General features: G+C 42.6%; 1 protein-coding gene across 1 annotated transcript in view; it reads left to right on the top strand.

Annotated features, from left to right (window-relative positions):
• The window catches only part of pcnt (pericentrin), a 34,832-nt gene that overhangs the window by 5,000 nt on the left and 12,750 nt on the right, over window positions 1-17,082 (top strand). Inside the window, exons 5-40 of the mRNA XM_083924414.1 lie at window positions 110-259; window positions 389-1,269; window positions 1,355-1,708; window positions 2,056-2,443; window positions 2,686-3,102; window positions 3,189-3,407; window positions 3,850-3,945; window positions 4,074-4,217; window positions 4,425-4,653; window positions 4,852-4,931; window positions 5,079-5,376; window positions 5,490-5,590; window positions 5,752-5,863; window positions 6,077-6,203; window positions 6,443-6,562; window positions 6,651-6,723; window positions 6,939-7,043; window positions 7,326-7,437; window positions 7,528-7,568; window positions 7,663-7,797; window positions 7,927-8,173; window positions 8,327-8,477; window positions 9,009-9,462; window positions 9,586-9,783; window positions 9,906-9,977; window positions 10,198-10,302; window positions 10,630-10,782; window positions 11,452-11,598; window positions 13,217-13,377; window positions 13,818-13,990; window positions 14,203-14,384; window positions 14,497-14,659; window positions 14,845-15,087; window positions 15,725-15,754; window positions 16,059-16,291; window positions 16,546-16,653. Of these exons, the coding sequence (XP_083780540.1) occupies window positions 110-259; window positions 389-1,269; window positions 1,355-1,708; window positions 2,056-2,443; window positions 2,686-3,102; window positions 3,189-3,407; window positions 3,850-3,945; window positions 4,074-4,217; window positions 4,425-4,653; window positions 4,852-4,931; window positions 5,079-5,376; window positions 5,490-5,590; window positions 5,752-5,863; window positions 6,077-6,203; window positions 6,443-6,562; window positions 6,651-6,723; window positions 6,939-7,043; window positions 7,326-7,437; window positions 7,528-7,568; window positions 7,663-7,797; window positions 7,927-8,173; window positions 8,327-8,477; window positions 9,009-9,462; window positions 9,586-9,783; window positions 9,906-9,977; window positions 10,198-10,302; window positions 10,630-10,782; window positions 11,452-11,598; window positions 13,217-13,377; window positions 13,818-13,990; window positions 14,203-14,384; window positions 14,497-14,659; window positions 14,845-15,087; window positions 15,725-15,754; window positions 16,059-16,291; window positions 16,546-16,653 (7,002 nt within the window). The remainder of the gene's footprint in view (window positions 1-109; window positions 260-388; window positions 1,270-1,354; window positions 1,709-2,055; window positions 2,444-2,685; window positions 3,103-3,188; window positions 3,408-3,849; window positions 3,946-4,073; window positions 4,218-4,424; window positions 4,654-4,851; window positions 4,932-5,078; window positions 5,377-5,489; window positions 5,591-5,751; window positions 5,864-6,076; window positions 6,204-6,442; window positions 6,563-6,650; window positions 6,724-6,938; window positions 7,044-7,325; window positions 7,438-7,527; window positions 7,569-7,662; window positions 7,798-7,926; window positions 8,174-8,326; window positions 8,478-9,008; window positions 9,463-9,585; window positions 9,784-9,905; window positions 9,978-10,197; window positions 10,303-10,629; window positions 10,783-11,451; window positions 11,599-13,216; window positions 13,378-13,817; window positions 13,991-14,202; window positions 14,385-14,496; window positions 14,660-14,844; window positions 15,088-15,724; window positions 15,755-16,058; window positions 16,292-16,545; window positions 16,654-17,082) is intronic.

Genomic DNA, 17,082 nt, shown 5'->3' with positions numbered 1-17,082 from the left:
AGGGAAATAGTTTTCTGTCTGGTCGTTTTTTCATCAAGGAAATTAGTATATTCTTATTTCATTTTATGATCATGTGTATGTCTGACCTCTACATATATTACACTTGCAGCAGCTACAGCAGGCTGTGGAGAAGCGCAACGAGATTATTGCGAAGCTCAGCGCTAACCTGCAGGAGGCCCAGGCCAGCAGAGACCAGGTGCAGCTGGAAGCACAGTCACTTGCTGGGCAGATTCAGGCACTACAGAGACAGCTCCAGCAGGTAAGTGCCACTCAAAGTTTAATCTGTGGCAGCACTAAAGGATTATTGTTGCCTAAAAATCTAAACTTCACTATTCATATGCACAGCAACTGAACTTGCTAACACTTCTCTGAATTGTATTTCACACAGACCAGTGTAGAGTTTCTGCGCATCAAAGGTCAGTCAGGGACTGAAGTCTTCAACACTCGACAACAGCATCAGCAGGACCATCAGCATGGCCCTAGCTCCCAAGAGGCAGACCTCCTTCATGAGGAGGCACCGTCATGGAAATTGTGGAGTGCAGGTCCTAGCTTCAGCACTGGCACGGACGGTGCGACAGACACTGTACTGCACAAGCTGAGGGCAGAGCTGGAGGGAGAAAGGGAGAACAGCCAGCGCATATGTGCTGAACTAGCAGAGGAGATGAAGAAACATCAACATGTGCTTTCTTTACTGGAGAAGGAGAAGAAATGCAGAGAAGAGGAACGGCAAGAAAGGGAGGCACAGCTGCAAGACCTCCAGTCCCGGTTAAGTTTAGTCCAGACTCAGTGCCTTGAGATGCAGCAGTACAAGGAGGAGAAGGAGAAGCTGAACAGAGAAGTGGTGGAGCTGAGGAAAAGGCTAAGGGAGGAAGAAAATGCAGAGAGCAGGTTTAGTGAAGAGGTGGCCAGCTCTGCTCTTCGTCTTCAGAGACAGGAGGAGGAGATGCAGAGGCTCAAAGAGGAGCACAGGCAGGAGTTGGAGAGAGTCAGGCAGCTGTTGGAGGAGAGGGAGGAGGAGGTCATAGGGCTCAAAGCTTCTAAGAATCGGCAGAACCAAGCAAAAGCTGGTTTTAGCAGTGATGAAAAGGTTAGTATAGATGAGGCCAATCTGGAAAGCGGACCTGATGATGACAGCATGAATGTATTAACACCTGGGGATGTTCTGATGGAGCGCTACCTGTCTTCAGCTCCTTTTGCACACTCACAATCTTCAGTGGTCAATGAAAGCTTTGAACACTGCAGTCAGCTGGAAATCTCTGCAGACTACAGGTTAGATAAATTGTTAATGCTATCTGTGCGTGTTTCTGTGTTATAGGCTAAACCCCCTGATTTGTCTCTGTGCCTCTCTTCACAGTTTTGAGCTCAACAGTGAAGTGTTGGGAGATGAGCCTCTATTGTCAATTTCAAACCGTTTCCCCGAAGAAAACAACCACAACGCCTCCACCCCACAGCGCTCCCCTGGCATCCCTGTGGCTGATCATTTCCACCCCCAGTCTCCATCTCTGTGGCTTCACAACTCCGCTTCTGGCGAGCTGGAGATGAGTAAATTGTCCGAGCAGCAATTTGAGGAGACTGATCTTGGAAAAGAATTGCTGAATCAACAGTGTGGGGAGCTCTGCGAGGAGCTGGCTCTCAAAGACAGGGAGTTAAATCTGTTAAGGGAGGAAGTCATCAACAGTGCTGAAGAATTGGAGGAGGCCAGGAGCAGGTAATTAAGTTAACTGGGGCATGTGGTTGAATTTTGTCCCCCCAGTAAATGTCTTTGTATTTTTTTATAGGATAAATTTTTCTTATAATATTTTTCTTCTATCCACCAAGTGCCACTTTCATGTTTGCCATTCAAAGTACGTTGCCACCACTTAAAAGTTATCTTAAAATCGATGATAAATAAATAATAAAAGTGAATTTACGTGAACTCATCCACTAGGTCTAAAAATATATATAAATGGTGTATTATGGTATGCAAAGTGGTCCTATGTTTTTATTGGTTGCTCAAAGCTCTTCTACGATTTAAACTCTCTCGGTAAACTTTTTAAACTATCTTTGTATGTTTAGGTGGGGCCAAGTAACAGAAGACCTCAAGCAGGCTCTGTGGGAACTTGAAGAGGAGAAGGAGAAGAGGAGACATGTTGAGGAGGAAATGAACTTGAAAGCCCATGAACAAGACAACCTAAAGAACAAACTCGGTGCCTTAATGGAAGAAAGAGAAAAACAGAATGCAGTAATGCTGACGGGAAAGGAAGCTGCTGTTACCTCTCCATCAGAGGATAGAGAGAAACTGGTAGGGGAGCTAAAAAATAAGCAGGAGAAGGAGGCTGCACTCCTGTCTCATCAAAAACAGCAGGAGCTGCTGCTGTTGTCTCTGCAGGAGATAAAGCAGCCGACAATCTCTGCCAAACAGAGCCCAGAGCTCAGACATGACAACCAGCTGCAAGCACTACAGGTACACCAGTATGATAAGTGGGTTTGTGTTAACATCTGAATAAGAATGGAAACATAGTAGTCTCTGCACACAGTTTTTTTCCTCAACTCGATTTAGATGGTTGAAAATAAATGCTATACAGCTGCAGTAATATGTTTTTTTTTATAAAAGTTTCAAATGGAGGAGACAATAAACTGGTATGAAAAATTAGCATAATGCGAAAAAAAAAGCTAAAATAATTTCCCTTTCTTTCTTTTCCCAAGGCTCAATGTGAATTTCTCATGTTAGAGCTAGAGGAGACAAAAACAACTCACAAGACCACAGAAGCCCTACTCGGTGAAAGGACTACAGAGCTGGACAAAACATTTAAGGAACTCGAAGCTACTCGTGCACAGGTTGTAAACGTGCGAGCAGAAGTGGAAACGTTGCGGGAAGAGCTGGAGAATAGCCGAAGTTGTCTGGGCAGCGCTGAAAAAGAGAAGAATGAACTGGAGTCTCAGATCTTCTGTTTGAAACAAAACCTTGCCAACCTGGAGGAGGCCCAAGTCCAGGCAGCACAGGAGAGAGAGGAGCACAGGAGAAAAGAAGAGGAGATGGAGGACCGGATTAGGAAAATGGAACAGGTCTTAGAGGAGGAACTGGAACAGTTTGAGAATCTGCTAAAAGCCAAAGATGTTGAGGTGAGATATATGATGTGGATTTATCGTGCTCCGTTAGAAAGAATGCTGTCCAGAGATTAACATGATGTACAAAATCATTTTTAAAGTTGGCTGAAGAAAAGGAGAAATGGGAGGAAGAGAGACAGGAGAAGGAGAAAGAGTTCCTTGATGTGAGGCATCACCTGGAGGAGCAGAGGAGGGCGAGGGAGGACGAGGTGAAGGCTCTCCTGGAGAAGCAGCTCGTGGCTGTGGAGGAGGCTACCGAAAGTCTCAAGACATCTCACCAACAGGAGATAAAAGACCTGATGGAGAAACATCAACAAGAGGTGGGATTTACAGATGACAAACATCCAATGCCATTCATTTTAACAGATTTATGATGGTGTTTGTTGCAAAGTTAAAAGTTTTATGTAAATATTTTTGATTGAAAACTCCCATATTTGCTTCTCATGCCACTCTTTGATTGCCTCACTTTAGTTATTTATTTGTGTATTATGTATTTATTGCTTTTCAGTATGTCATATTATATTGCATGTTGCTGAAACCCACATTTGACATTGAAAGAATTTTTTTTTAACTATTTTTAGTATTTTCTCCCGAGCTATTTATTGTCTCAGAAATTTGATACAGTTTCAGATTATTTGTCAACATTTTTTATCAACGTAAAAAGAAAAATGAGAGTATTGTGCCGCTTTAACGATGCTAAGCTTTGATCCAGTGTCATCTAGTCTTGTAATTTCCTTGGTGTGTTTCTCTATAAATTGTTAGATTTCTGAATCGAACACTCAACTGGAGTCAGAACTTCTAAAGCAGCAGGCCATTATGGAGGAAGGACAAAAGAGACAGATCGGCCTAATCAAACAGGTATCAGAATGAATAAGTCTGAATACTCCAGAGAATTAACTTCACTCTCAGAAAGACTCACTTCGGTACATTCTGATGTAATTTTGTATATTATCGTTCAGCTTCTCCCATTCTCTTGTCTACCCCAGGTAACTGAACGTGAGCATGAGAGGATGGTTTCAGAGTTGACCGCCAAACACAATGAGGAGCTTAGTCGCCTGAGGACAGAGCTGTCCTTGGAGCTGAGGGAGAGCATGGAGGCTGCCCACCAGGCTGAGCTGCAGCAGGCACAGGTATACTATAGTACGCACATGGGTACAGTGAAATATCTTCAGCCACATCATCCTGAGAAATACCACTTCTTTCTGGCTAGTTATTTTCCTCCCGTACATTACCATGTCATAGTCAAGGTAATGTTGTCAGTTGCAAACCGATACGCAGCCACTACAAGAAAGAGTTTCTCAGACAAAATCCTACCTTATGCTTTTTGTTTCCTTTAGGTCCAAAAGACCTGCGAGCTTGAATCCTTACGTCTGAGCCTGACCAACGTCCACATGTCTCAGCTAGAGCAGGAGTCTGTTCTCATGAAGGTCCAGGCGTCCCTCAGGGAGACGTTTGCCCAGGAAAAGGCACTCCTGCATGCCCAGCATCAGTTAGAACTGGACAAGATCATACGGCAGAACCAGGAGCAGCAAGAGAGACTGCGAGAGCTGCACCGACAGGACATAAGTGAGTGCAGGCTAGAGTGCTTTTTCAATTGTTCAGTCAGTGTTCTGTTTCATGTTTGCCCGTAGGTGCACTCAAAATGTGGTTTATGGGTGTGGGTTCTTTGGAAGCATATTCAGGACAAAGTAGAGCGCAGTGACAGATGTAACCATTATTTGACGCGAGTAAAGCATTTCATTTGTTTTGTGTGTGTGTGTTCAGATGAGTTGAAGCAGCAGTGGGAGACTTGTGCTGTTCAGGAAAGAGCTGCCACGAAGGAAGAGCAGACCAAAGAGATACAGGTCGAGCTTCATAGAAATTGTTTTTATAAGTGTTATGTTTATCACTACAATTCTGTGATTTGCAAAGTATATCCACAGTGCCATTTCATTGATATGCCATATTTTGATTACATAATGAAGTTTATTTTTGTGTTCTCTTTTTCTCAGGCTCTAAAATCACAGTGGGATAAGGATGCAAAGAGTGCCCAGTCACACCTCCAAACATCTCTCTCAGAGACCCAGAACAGCCTTACTGCCACTCAGACAGACCTCGCCGGCACACAAGCCTCTCTCTCCCAGACCACCAAAGCTCTAGCTGAAGCCCGGGCAGCTCTATCCCAGACCCAGTCAGAGCTGCAAGAGTCATTGACCAGGCTCCGGGAAATCCAGACCTCCAGTGAGGAGCAGAAACTGAAACTGGAGGAGGAGCTGGCACAAGCCTGGGCTGACAGAGATGCCGCTGCCAGTGAGTTTGATCCTTCTACCGAGTTTACACTATGCGTGTCATTCCATGTATTTTGCGCTCTACGTCATATAAGTTGTTATTGTGTCACTCATTCTGTTGTGAATATGACTAAGGTTCTCTGGAGCAGTTGGTTTCTAGTCATCAGGCAGTGCTGCAGGATAATGAGCAGCAAGCACTCCACCTAGAGGAGAAGGAAAAGCAACTGCAGCAGGAGGTGAATTCACTCAAACACATAAGCATGTAGTTAAGTTGTCATTTAGTTCTCATTTCACTCCTTAAGTGAACATCTATTACATGATACAAGCCTCTTGACACTTTAAATCAAAATACACAATACTGAAAAAAACAAAACAATGATTCCTCTCTGTGAACCAGGTTTTGCGCCTACAGGAGGAGAAGACCTCGCTAAAACAGAGCTCAGAACAAGAAGTAGGTCAGCTGTGGACCCAGCTGGAGAGTATGAGGACCAGTCGGCAAGAATTAGGAGGTAAGATTGATGCGCCTGTTTGACAGCTGCTCGACAATTATGCATCTCCATCTCCTGCATTTATGTTATTGCTAAGTTAAGATATTCAAAACTGCCGGTGTGGAAAACATGTTGGCTATTGTCTGATGTGATATTACACACTGCATGCGTGTCATTCCACCTACTGTGCTCTTATCTTTTTCTGTCTTGGTTGTCTACGTTATTTTCTCACAGAGCTGAAGGAGCAGCTGCTCGCTCGCTCATCTCGTGTTGATGACATTGAGCGCCTGAAGACAGAGTTTAATGAACAAAAACAGGAAATCAAAGAACAGAATGAGGCTGAGCTGGAAAGCCTGAGGAGGTATGAGAGCACAGACGGGCACACACAGACTTGATTCATTTATTCCCAGAATAGTCTTTGCCTCTGTTGTTTGTCCAGGTTTGAAATGTGATGTTAAGAATAAAAACTCATATCAAAGCTGTGGTTGTTTGACATGGTTTGCACACCATGGCTTAATTTAGCCACAGTCAAGGTTGTCAGTTATCTGTCAGTTGTCTTCTTCCTACCATTACTCATGCTCTACCTTCATCCTCCTTTAGGTACTTTGAGCAGCGATTGCGGGCAACAGAGGAGAGCTACAGAGAGGAAATTGCTCTGCTCCAGCTGAGGCTGGTGGAAAGTGCCTTGGAGGAATCTCTGCTTAAAACGGCAGATGATAGGTATGCCAAGAGGTCAATATGTAAGACCAGATAAACGCACTACACTTGGATACAATTATTTTAATATGGTCATTGGTCTGTGTTTCAGTTTCATATCACAGACTGATGAGGAGAAAGATCATGTGCTTTCTGATTCCGGCCTCAAACAGGAGAAACACAAGGTGTGTACATACAATATGTGGAAATTAACTGTATAAGACATTTTGAAGACCTTATGTTACTGGATAAATGTGTGCTATTGAGCACTTTGAAAAAATCTCAATATAATTTTAGGCTTCACAGGGTAGTGGACTTCATTTTTATGCATATTTCAGCTGCATTTGTTTTGTTAACTTGATCACAAGGTGTCTTATGCGGCATGTTATTTCTCATCCAGGAAGGGCTTGACAGCTTGTGTCTGCAGCTGGAGGAGAAACACACAATGGAGCTTGCCAGTCTACAATCTTCTATGGCTCTTTCCTTTAATGAAGAATTGCAACAGGTTGGACACAAACCTAGTCCTTAAATCTTCATGCCTTTATTTCCACTGAATAAGAAGCTAAAGTAACGGAGGCTCTTGCCACATGGTACCTTTGCCACTTGAAGGGGAAGTTAAAATGCGACTGTAATAGTTTTTAATATTGTTTGAATATGGGGGAAACGGCCCACATTTGCAGACGGTATCTCCTTGAAGGCATTCATAGTGTTGCATTTGTTCTGTGGCAGTACACTGGCCCATTTACTCTCTCATTTGCTTGTTTTTATATAATTAATTGTTCATTAGGTGCGCTCAGATATTACTGACCACTACTATGAAGAGCTGCAGGAGAAGAAGACTCGTCATGCCCTGGAGCTGGAGCAACTCAGAGCCAAACTTTCTGACCGTCACTTACAAGGTACTTTTCACGCACGCACACGTTATGAAACACAGAAATGGTACTGAGAAGTAAAGTCAAATAACGACTCCTCAAATGTCTTTGTTGCAGAGCTCACCAGTGTTCGCTTGGAGGCAGCACGGCAGGTTGAGGTGAGAAAAAAAGTATTAAATAATCTTTACAACAAATGACTCTGGCTTTATGAGGCATACAATGATTTTTTGTGGTGATTATTTCTTTAAATAGGTTGAGGTTGAACAGCGGATGTGGAGTCACACTGAGGCGCTGCAGACAAGGATGACGATCATCCACACACTGGAGAACAGACTGGCTGCTTTAAGTAATCAACACGATGCAGAGCTGCAAAGGAACACACAAAAGGTACATACTCGTATACAAGAAATGTTGTACAGACATACTGAAAGTTATACAGAAATGCATCTTTTATGACACAATTTTGAATTTCAAACCTTTTTTTACTTATGTTTATGTTCCTGGCAACTCCTACAGCTGAAACAGGAGTTTGCTGGGGAGCTCGTTCATCTCGAGGAAGCTCTGAAGCAGGAGAGGGAGGATGTGCAGGAGGAGATGAAGAGGTTGAGAGAAGAGCTCCAAGAGAAGCATGAATCTGAGCTCTCTGCCCTGAGGTCAGACCTTCACAGAGAGATGGAGAAGGAGAGTACACGCCTTGAAAAAGCACTTCATGAGGAGAAGGAGAAGTTAAAATCTCTACAGGCTGCGCTGGAAAACGATGACAGTAAGAGAGTTTTTGAAACCCAAATGGGTTTTCAGTAGGCAGTTTATTATAGATTTTAGTTCGATCAGACAATTTGGAAATGGAATACATTTAAGTAGTGGTTGTCCATCAGCTTCTAAAATGTTTGTCTCTTTTTGTCGTTTTGTCTTTTAGGTCCACAGGTCCTAATTGTACGGCAGAGACTGGAGGCCCAGTATGATGGCGAGCTGCAAAGGGAAAAGAGCTGCATGGCAACAGAAATAAAGGAGCTCACTGCTCTCCTCCGGGAGCAGGGTGAGGAGCGGCTACGCCAAGCTCAGGAGAGGTGAGCTCTTTTGGCGCTAAAGATCCTAAAATAGATATATTGCTGATTTAAATTCAGCTCTGTGTGATAGCAGTTTGTGCAGATGAATGGTATTTGGCTCCTCTCGGTGGCTGCAGAGCTTGGAGCAATTTCGGCAGACCTCTGCTGGTGCTCATACTGCAATGACACAAGTATACTTTTAAGTGTTGACTGTAGCTGGAGGTCAATGCATGAGTCACGTTTGTATCGCTGCATTTATTTAATGTATTTATGCCAACTATTATTTTATTTTAATAATTATCATTTCAGGAGTGTATGTAATGATAAACTATAGAAAAATGAACAGTCCCCTTTAAAGGTTGTTGTGACATTTATTGTGTAAACATTTCAGCCACAGTGCTGCTATTATGGTCCTCAAACTGAATGCTATGCAGCAAGTCACTGGGAACTGGTGCATTTTTCTTAAAATCATAATGAAACCATCTCCAATAAAATCTTTAAGAATCCTAAAGATGCTTTTGTTTTGAACAATTTGTGGTATTTTTTGTTCAGGTTTCAAGAGGAAAAAGCAGCGTTGGAGAAGAGCTTGATCAAAAAATCTGAAATCTCTCTGGCAGAGCTAGAGAGAAAACATCAAACTGAGCTGGAACATGAGAGAGCAACACTGCTGAACAAACACTCCCAAGAGAAGGACACACTCGATGCCAAACACAAAGCACAACAAGATTCACTCAGTGCCAGTCACAGAGATCAGTTTGCAGCTACAACCGTTGAACTTGAATCCAAACACAAAGCTGAGCTCGTCGCCTTGGAAGCAGCTCTCGATTCCAAACGAAAGGCAGACCTTGAAAGTCTGGAGGTCGTTTTTCAGGAGACCAGTCAGGCTCAGCTGGAGGCTTTGGAAGCAGAGTTGACTCGCAAACACCAGGAAGAGAGGGATGAACTGGAAAAGAGGATGCTGGGTAATATGGACACTTTGGAGGCCACATACCTGAAGGAAGTGCAAGTAAGAACACAGAATTCATAATAAGTAAAACATAATGTTAAGCCTTTTGTTAGCAAGTGCACAACTACAGTTGTTTAGGTTTCTAAGTGCTTTTGAATGCTATTGTCTTTTTTTGTATCTCAGACACTGCGTGATGAAATGGTGCAACTTGAAGAAATACGTCGCCAAGACCTGAATCTCCAAAAGTCACAAAACAAGCAGATAATGGAGCGCCATGCCGCAGAGCAGCTGTCCATCAGGGAGGAACTGAGGAAAGAGCTGGCTCAGGTGCACATAGAGAAGTTTAGTGCCATGGCAGCAGAGCTCAGCCACGTTCACAAGGTGAGACATGAATGCAGATCGTCTACCTCTGGTCAGAATGTGGTTTACACAAAATTTCAGTCAATAAGCACAAATACTTTATAGGTAATTGACAACTTTTATTTCACAATTTGTTCTTACAGACTGAGCTGGCTGCTCAAAAAGAGGCCTTAGATACTGAACACTGCAACGCTCTGGAGACCCTTAAGAAGCAGGTACTTACTACATTATGCTTTTGAAAGTGAATCTTAGAGGTAACCTGTTAGCTTAACTACATTGCAATTTGCTTACTATATAATTTCATCACTTTTTCTTTGTTTTGATAAGAGTTTTGGGCAAAAAAAACTTTAAAATGCTGCTGCAATACACTCTCTCTATGTTGTATTAATGGTCAGCAAGATTTGATTTACCTTTGCATCACTTGCGCTTTCTTAGGTTTTAGAACTCGAGCAACAACACAGCACTGCTCTTCAGGAGCTTTCACATGCCTGCACTGCTGAGAAAGAGCAACTCATCGCACAGCACCAGCTCCAGCTACAGGTGTGTGTCAAGCATGAGTGAGCAACACGCTACCTTTTTGTGTGTGTCTGTGTGTGTGTCTTTTATAGCACTAGACTTGCAGTGCTCTGCCTGGCGAGTTGTTCTTAATGGATATCATTAGAGTTCTTCTCTCTATGGCTCTTGCAGCCCATTCGAGAAGGGATTACACAGAATTATTCTTCATCCTTTATAATGGGGTATTTGTGTGCAGAGGCTGAGGCACAGCATATTTATTTGGTCAAATGCTCAGATTTGAAGTGCTTTTCAGAAAAAATCCAAAGTGCATGTCGTGGTAGTAAACAAACTCATGGCCTGCATCCGCTGTAGGAGTTGAGGGGTGCCTCTGCACGGGAATTGGAGGCATGTCGCAGGGAGCTTGAAGAGGAGTCATCAAGGCAACGTCAGCACTTCACTGAAGAGGTGGAGCTCCTCAAAGTCCAATCAGAGGAGAGATTGCAAGACCGGATTAATCAAGTGAAGGTAAGAAAAGGAGATTTCTTTTGGAGTGATGACGGAAGTGTGGATAGCAATGAAGAATCATTTTGCCTAAGAGGTTTAATATTTTAACACATTTAAGCCATGTTGCTTGCATTTAATCATCCATTTTATGTGAAAAATATGATAATTCCCTTTTTTTTTTTAGGTTGTGTATTAGACTCTGAGTGCCTGTTTGAAACATCATTATGTAATATCTCTGGATTATTGAGAGCTTGTGTTTGTTGTGGCATTGCCCTTTCTAAGCTCCAGCTGCACCAGTTCATTCCGTGGGATAGCTCTTCCTGTTGGACTCTGTCCCACTGGAGCTTTATTCGAACCTAGTTTTCACATAATCCCACCGTCATCATATATGTAGAAATGTTCTTGTCCGTCTGTTTTCTCTGCTCTCTGAATGTGTGTTGGGCTGTGGGTTTGTTTGTGTTGCTGACATCTGAACAGTGGCTAAATGGGATGGCTCTAAGCTTTTTATCCTTTGATGCAGAAGGTTTTAAGGTTTTTTAAATGTGCAAATCAGTAGTGGGCTATAAACCAGGAAAGACATGGCTGGAGATCTCTTTAGCTGAGGAACGAATCAACCTGCACTATACTGCAGCTTTTTAAGATGATCTGCATCTTTTTGTTGATGTACCAACGTCACTGCTTTGCTTGAAGACGGAGTTTGAAGAGCAGAAGGAGGCTGAGCTGGAGGACCTGAAACGGAGCTTCACATCTGAACAGGAGGAGAAGGAGCAGAGCTACACTGACAAAATGAGCCAGCTCACTGTCCAACTGCAGCAGCTAGATGCTGTTGTGGCCCAGGTACTGGACACTCATACAAAATCTCTACCTAGTCTTGTGTTTTAACATGTTTTACTTCATGTTCTTAGTGCAAATTAAATCTCGACTGTGACACCTGTAGCTTCACTTTACTTGGGACCAGGCGAGACAGGCTTGTGCGGGATCATGGGTGTTGAGGCTCAAAGGATGAAATCAATGAAACGAATAAGAAGTTATAGTGACTTAGAAACTTTAAATCCAAAATAGAACAGGAATTAAGAGTGAGGAGAGCATATTGCTGCTCAGGCATGGCATCCATACACTATATTTTCCTTGCATGGGATAACGTCTTGTTAAAATGCATCACTACACTAATCTGTACTAATCTTGTTAATTGTGGAGTTTTGCTGCACTTCGTTATTGTATGTGATAGTAAACTGAATATCTTGTGTTTTTGAACCGCTGGTCAGAAAAAAAAAACATTTTGAAGACGTTACCTTGGGTCTCAGGATATGTATTTGACATTTTTGTAGAATGGAAGATTAATTAAAGACAGTTGGCAGATTAATGTAAAAAATGTCTATTGCAGCTTTGGCAAGTAGAAAGCTGATGGCAGATTTATGTGGATTTGCGTTCATAGCAACATGCGTTCATGCACATTTCAGCCTCTTTCTATTCAGTTTTATTCAATTATATTCTGCCTGTCATTGGAACAACGTTTCATTCTGTTGGTTGGTCGTTGTGGAGATGTGAAGCATACTTTTTTATGTTAATCGTTTACTATCTCTGTGGTAACAAACAAGGTAGTCACTGTTTCCAAAACTCATTTGTGGCTGCAAAGGGACTCACTTCATAAATACATAAATGTTATTTCTGCAATCTAAAACCTTTGTTCTACTTTTACTAGTTCTCTAAATCCATTAGAGCTTCAATGATTAGTTTGTTCAAATTTAAGAAGCATTTGAGGATCTTGAGTTTTGGAAAAAAAACGGATCCATATTTTATACCACATTTCATAGACCAAACAACTAATCTTCAAGAAAATAATAGATTAACTGACACTTAAGTAATCGTTAGTAGCAGCCTTAAAATCCATAATTAACCTTGTTTGCACAGTCAAAGTAAATGTAGCCAATGTGTGTATACATTGGTTTCCATGGCGCCTTCCTGGCTTGGCTCTTGATGGTGAGATATTAACCCCCCCACACACTCACTCAGGTTGGCAAACGCTTAAGAGAGGTTGGGAGGGTGCTGTTGTCAGGGCAACAGCATTGTTTTGTTGAGGCAGGTGGCTGCATGAGACAGGAAGCGGGAGGAAGAGGGAAAAAGAGAGGGGAAGACGTGGTGAAAGGAGAGAGGGAACAAAATGTGACAAATCAACTACAGACCTGGAAGAAAACGCTGATAAAGATTCTTCTGAGAGAAAGTGCAGCAATGAGTCCAGAAGTTGTGCTTGCATAGATTCTCTGACAATCAGCATCTGGTGTTGGTTTCCTTTTGAATGCAGAACATGCTTTCTGTTGGCAGTGAGCATGTCTATGAGGTGTTCATTTGATTATTTTTTTCCATAATTGGGTGTCAGTCTGTTGTTTATCCCCTCTCTGGTAGGTTAGTAAGTGTTGGTAGAATTAACAAGCTTGCTCTCTGTCCATTTTCCCAGCTGCGAGCAGAGGTCGGCTGTCTGCAGGGAGAGTTGGAAGGGAAGCGTTCAGAGATGGAGACTTTGGACACTCTCCTCCAACGACGGGAGCGAGAGAGTCAGGAGGGAGGCAACCTTCTGAAGATGCTCACTGATGACTTGCAGGCTGCTAAAGAGGAAGGGTAAGTGGTGTTCTGTGTGTGTTCTTTGTTGTGTGCATTGTTTCATGAATTTAGCGGTTAAAGTTTGGTCAGTGTTATACTTTGTAATATATCTTTAACGTGCGAGAACACCAGCCATCAGTTGATATTGGCATGTCCTCCTAACTCGGAGCATGAATGAGCTGTATGTTTGGTGAATACTCCAATTCAAATGTAGATTTGTGCCCTGACAAAGTTCTACTGTCAACTTTGTGGCATAAAATGGGCATTTCCCGTTAATTTTACTCTTAACCTTGAAATTGTATTTTTGTTTCTGTACATCTTTTTTTGTTTTTGTTTACCTAATTGGAAAACTAGACAAAAAAGACACCAGTGTGTTAAGTACAGCAAATAATTAGTCTTCCATCATAGTCATATAGTCTTTAACGTACGTGGGTCTGATGTCACTGTTGTTTTCCCAGACGTAAACTGCACCAGGCCAATAAAAAGCTGAGGAAGGTGATGATTGAGATGATTCACAGCACCATTGCGACAGAAGATCTGATTGGACAAAAGCTCACTGCCAGAGCCAAAACATCTGAGCAGTCGAACCAACAGAGGAACTCAACGGGGAACAAAGATGCACAAGAATCAGGTCTGTTGGGATTTTATTCATTCTGAAGTTGTAGGGCATGCTTTGCATTGATGATGCAGCGAACTGTTGTTCTTTTGGCTCAGTCTCGTGTTTGTTAGAGATTCAGATATACATAGACAACAAATCTTTGGAGACCAAGGGGCTTCCCTTGTATGTTCAATCTAAATATTTACATCAATGCAACAATTAATTTTGACTTATTCTTTTCGCAGGTATTTCAGTTGCAGACTTGTCTTCAGAAGAGATGGAGCTGACCCACCTGCTCTGTGAGAGCCTGCTGGTTTCAGATACTCAGATCAATCCTGCGGGAGAAGAAGCAGCTCTGAATGCCTGCTGCAGACTGCGTCACACTGTTGACACACTACTGGAGCTGCTCAACCAGGCCAACACACAGGTAAAGGATCCATCAACCTACTGATGTCTCAACAATCGACACAATAAAAACTTTCTTTATACATTGTATTGTTAACTGTCTAATAATCATGGGTTTCTCCCCTTTTCTCTAGCTGGAGCAGACTCATGATGTCCACCTTTCTCTGGAGGAGAAGTTTTCTCAGGGTAGAGATGACTCCGCCCAACTCATTGAGCAGCACAAGCTCCTATTGGAGCAGCTTGATCAGGAGGCAAAGCTGAAGAGTCAACTCCAGCTGGAACTCCACAAGGCAGAGGGTGAGCACTGTATCCCTGTTGGCTCTGCTTCACTTGACTCCTTGTATGCTGCCAAGTTACAGCAGTTAATCCACTGACTGATGCAATGCCTTGCTCCTCTGCCTATGCTCAAATTTCACCACTTGCGCTGAGGCTTAAACATAACGCAACTACTTCTGATGCTTACTTTATCGCTTTGTTTTCAGGGCTTCTGGAGGGCTATGTGGCTGAGAAAGTGGTCCTAGAGGAGACTCTTCAGCAGAAGGAGACGCAAGAGGAGAGGCTAGTGGAAGAGCTGGAGGACCTGAAGGTGAAGCTGCACAAGATGCAGGGCCACACCGCAGAGCTGAACGGCCTCAGAGTGAAGCATCAGGAGCTCAGTGAGGAGCATGCACTACTCCTGCGCCAGAAGGAACATCTCTCTGCAGGGCTGGGGGATCGAGAGAAAGGTGAGCAGAGCAAGAACACGATCATGAAATCATTAGGACCTGACCGATATGAGATTTTTGAGACCGATACCAATTTTAGAGGGAACATTTCAGCGATTGCTTATATGGTGAATTTTTGAGCTGGAATGAAAATAGACCTTTTCTATGTGGATTGTGTGAATATGACTCTGCTAACGTACTCTGAAGGCTGTTCTCCTAAACCAGTATCTTTATTAAACCTTTAACATTATTACACATTATATATATATACACAATGTTTTATGTCAACCATTTCTAGAAATGAACACGGTAAATAAAAATAAAATAGATTACTGAATAAAGATCATTACTGACTGTATATTCAGTATCAGTCAATTGCTGACCACTCTCTGCTGGACAAACTACGTAGCCACACCATTTCTAAATCACCCTAATTTTCTGCATTTTATGTTCTGTAAAAATAAATTTTCATATTGACTCGTCACCACATATGCGCTTTTGCAATGTCTGTGATAGGCCAATATTGGCCGACCACTATATCGGTCTGGCTCTAGAAATCCTGAGTCTCTTTCTGCATGAAATGTTACATGATCTCTTTGGTGCACTTGACCACACACTTATAATAATGTCTGTGCTCAGATGTGTCTCCTCTCCGTAGGCCATTGGCTCAATTTAGATCCTGACGCAGGTTTGTGGGTCAGAGTGTAGTATGTGTGTGTGGTGTGGGGGTGAATATGCAATACATTTGCAGTGCTGTGTGAGGTTCCTGTAGTGCTGTAACACTAGCTTGTAGCAAAGGCTCTTTGAGTGCTGTGTCATTTTACCTCTTAAACATTGGTCTAGTTCAGAGCTATGAATGCATTCTGTGCCTTTTGAGGAGGAAAGGCACAGTATGTCTAATATTTAACTCTGTCTTGCCCGCTGTTAAAATTCCTCTGTGCATGTATTTAAATCGGAAAAATGATCCTAACCTTCCTCTTTCATTCTTCTAGCTCTACTGACGGAGACGGAACGTTTAACCCAGGATAGGCTGGACTTGCAGCGGCAGGCAGAGAAGGACCACAGCTCTCTGTCCCTACGCCTCAGGGCTCTGGAGAGAGAGCTGGAAGAGCAGGAAACAAAGGGCCTGGAGGCAGAGCAGCACCACAAGACCCACACCGAAGATCTCAACCAGCGTGTCCAAGCACTCGAGAAACAGCTGAAACATGACAGACAGTTTATAGAGGTGAGATTTTACAAATTAAGATAACCTAAAAGTTTAAAAAGGTTCTTATTTGACAAAGTGTAATTCTTCATAAATGTGCTCTTTCGTTAGTCCCTTTCATTTGCATTACGTAGTCCAAACACTCACAATTATGATCATGCATTTTTTTGTCACTTTCTTTCCAGTGTTATTTGAGAGTGTCACATGCATTTTCTCATGTTGCCGCATAATGTAACTTAATGTATCTATCACATCATTTGTTCCTGTGCATATAGGAGCAGGCTGTGGAGCGTGAACACGAGCGAGACGAGTTCCAGCAGGAGATCCGAAGCCTGGAGGCCCAACTCAGACAGACAGCCGGCGTGGATAACAAAGGACACAGGGTGAGGAGCATTTATTTGAAAGCAAGTATATACAGTAAGATCTGATAAGGTAATATTTCTGAACTGGACAAAAACTTACAAAATGCTTGCAAAAAAATGCACTGCATTTGCTGTGTGTGTGTTTTGTGATGAGTGTCTAATAATACTGCAGTTTAAAGAGGTTGAAGTGATGAATGCATTATATATTTTTTGCCAATGAGCCTGACCGTTGCCATGTGTTTATCCCTGTGCTGAACGGATTGCTGTAGTTTGAGGACTTGGTTCTGCAGGTATGAAATCTAACTGTAGCATACTTCTCTTAGCTCCTCTGACTCTTATGCATGGTGTGTTTTGTACTGTTGTGTGTATCATTATTTCCATGAAATCATCCACTGATTAATTCTTACTGCTTGTATGTGCTTGGTAGGAATTTTACATTAATTCCCATTT

The sequence above is a fragment of the Echiichthys vipera genome (genome assembly GCF_963691815.1).
Source record: "Echiichthys vipera genome assembly, chromosome: 12".
NCBI classification, from domain to species: Eukaryota; Metazoa; Chordata; class Actinopteri; order Perciformes; family Trachinidae; genus Echiichthys; species Echiichthys vipera.
Note: the sequence above shows the minus strand (reverse complement) of the source record. Positions and strands in the feature narration are given on the sequence as shown.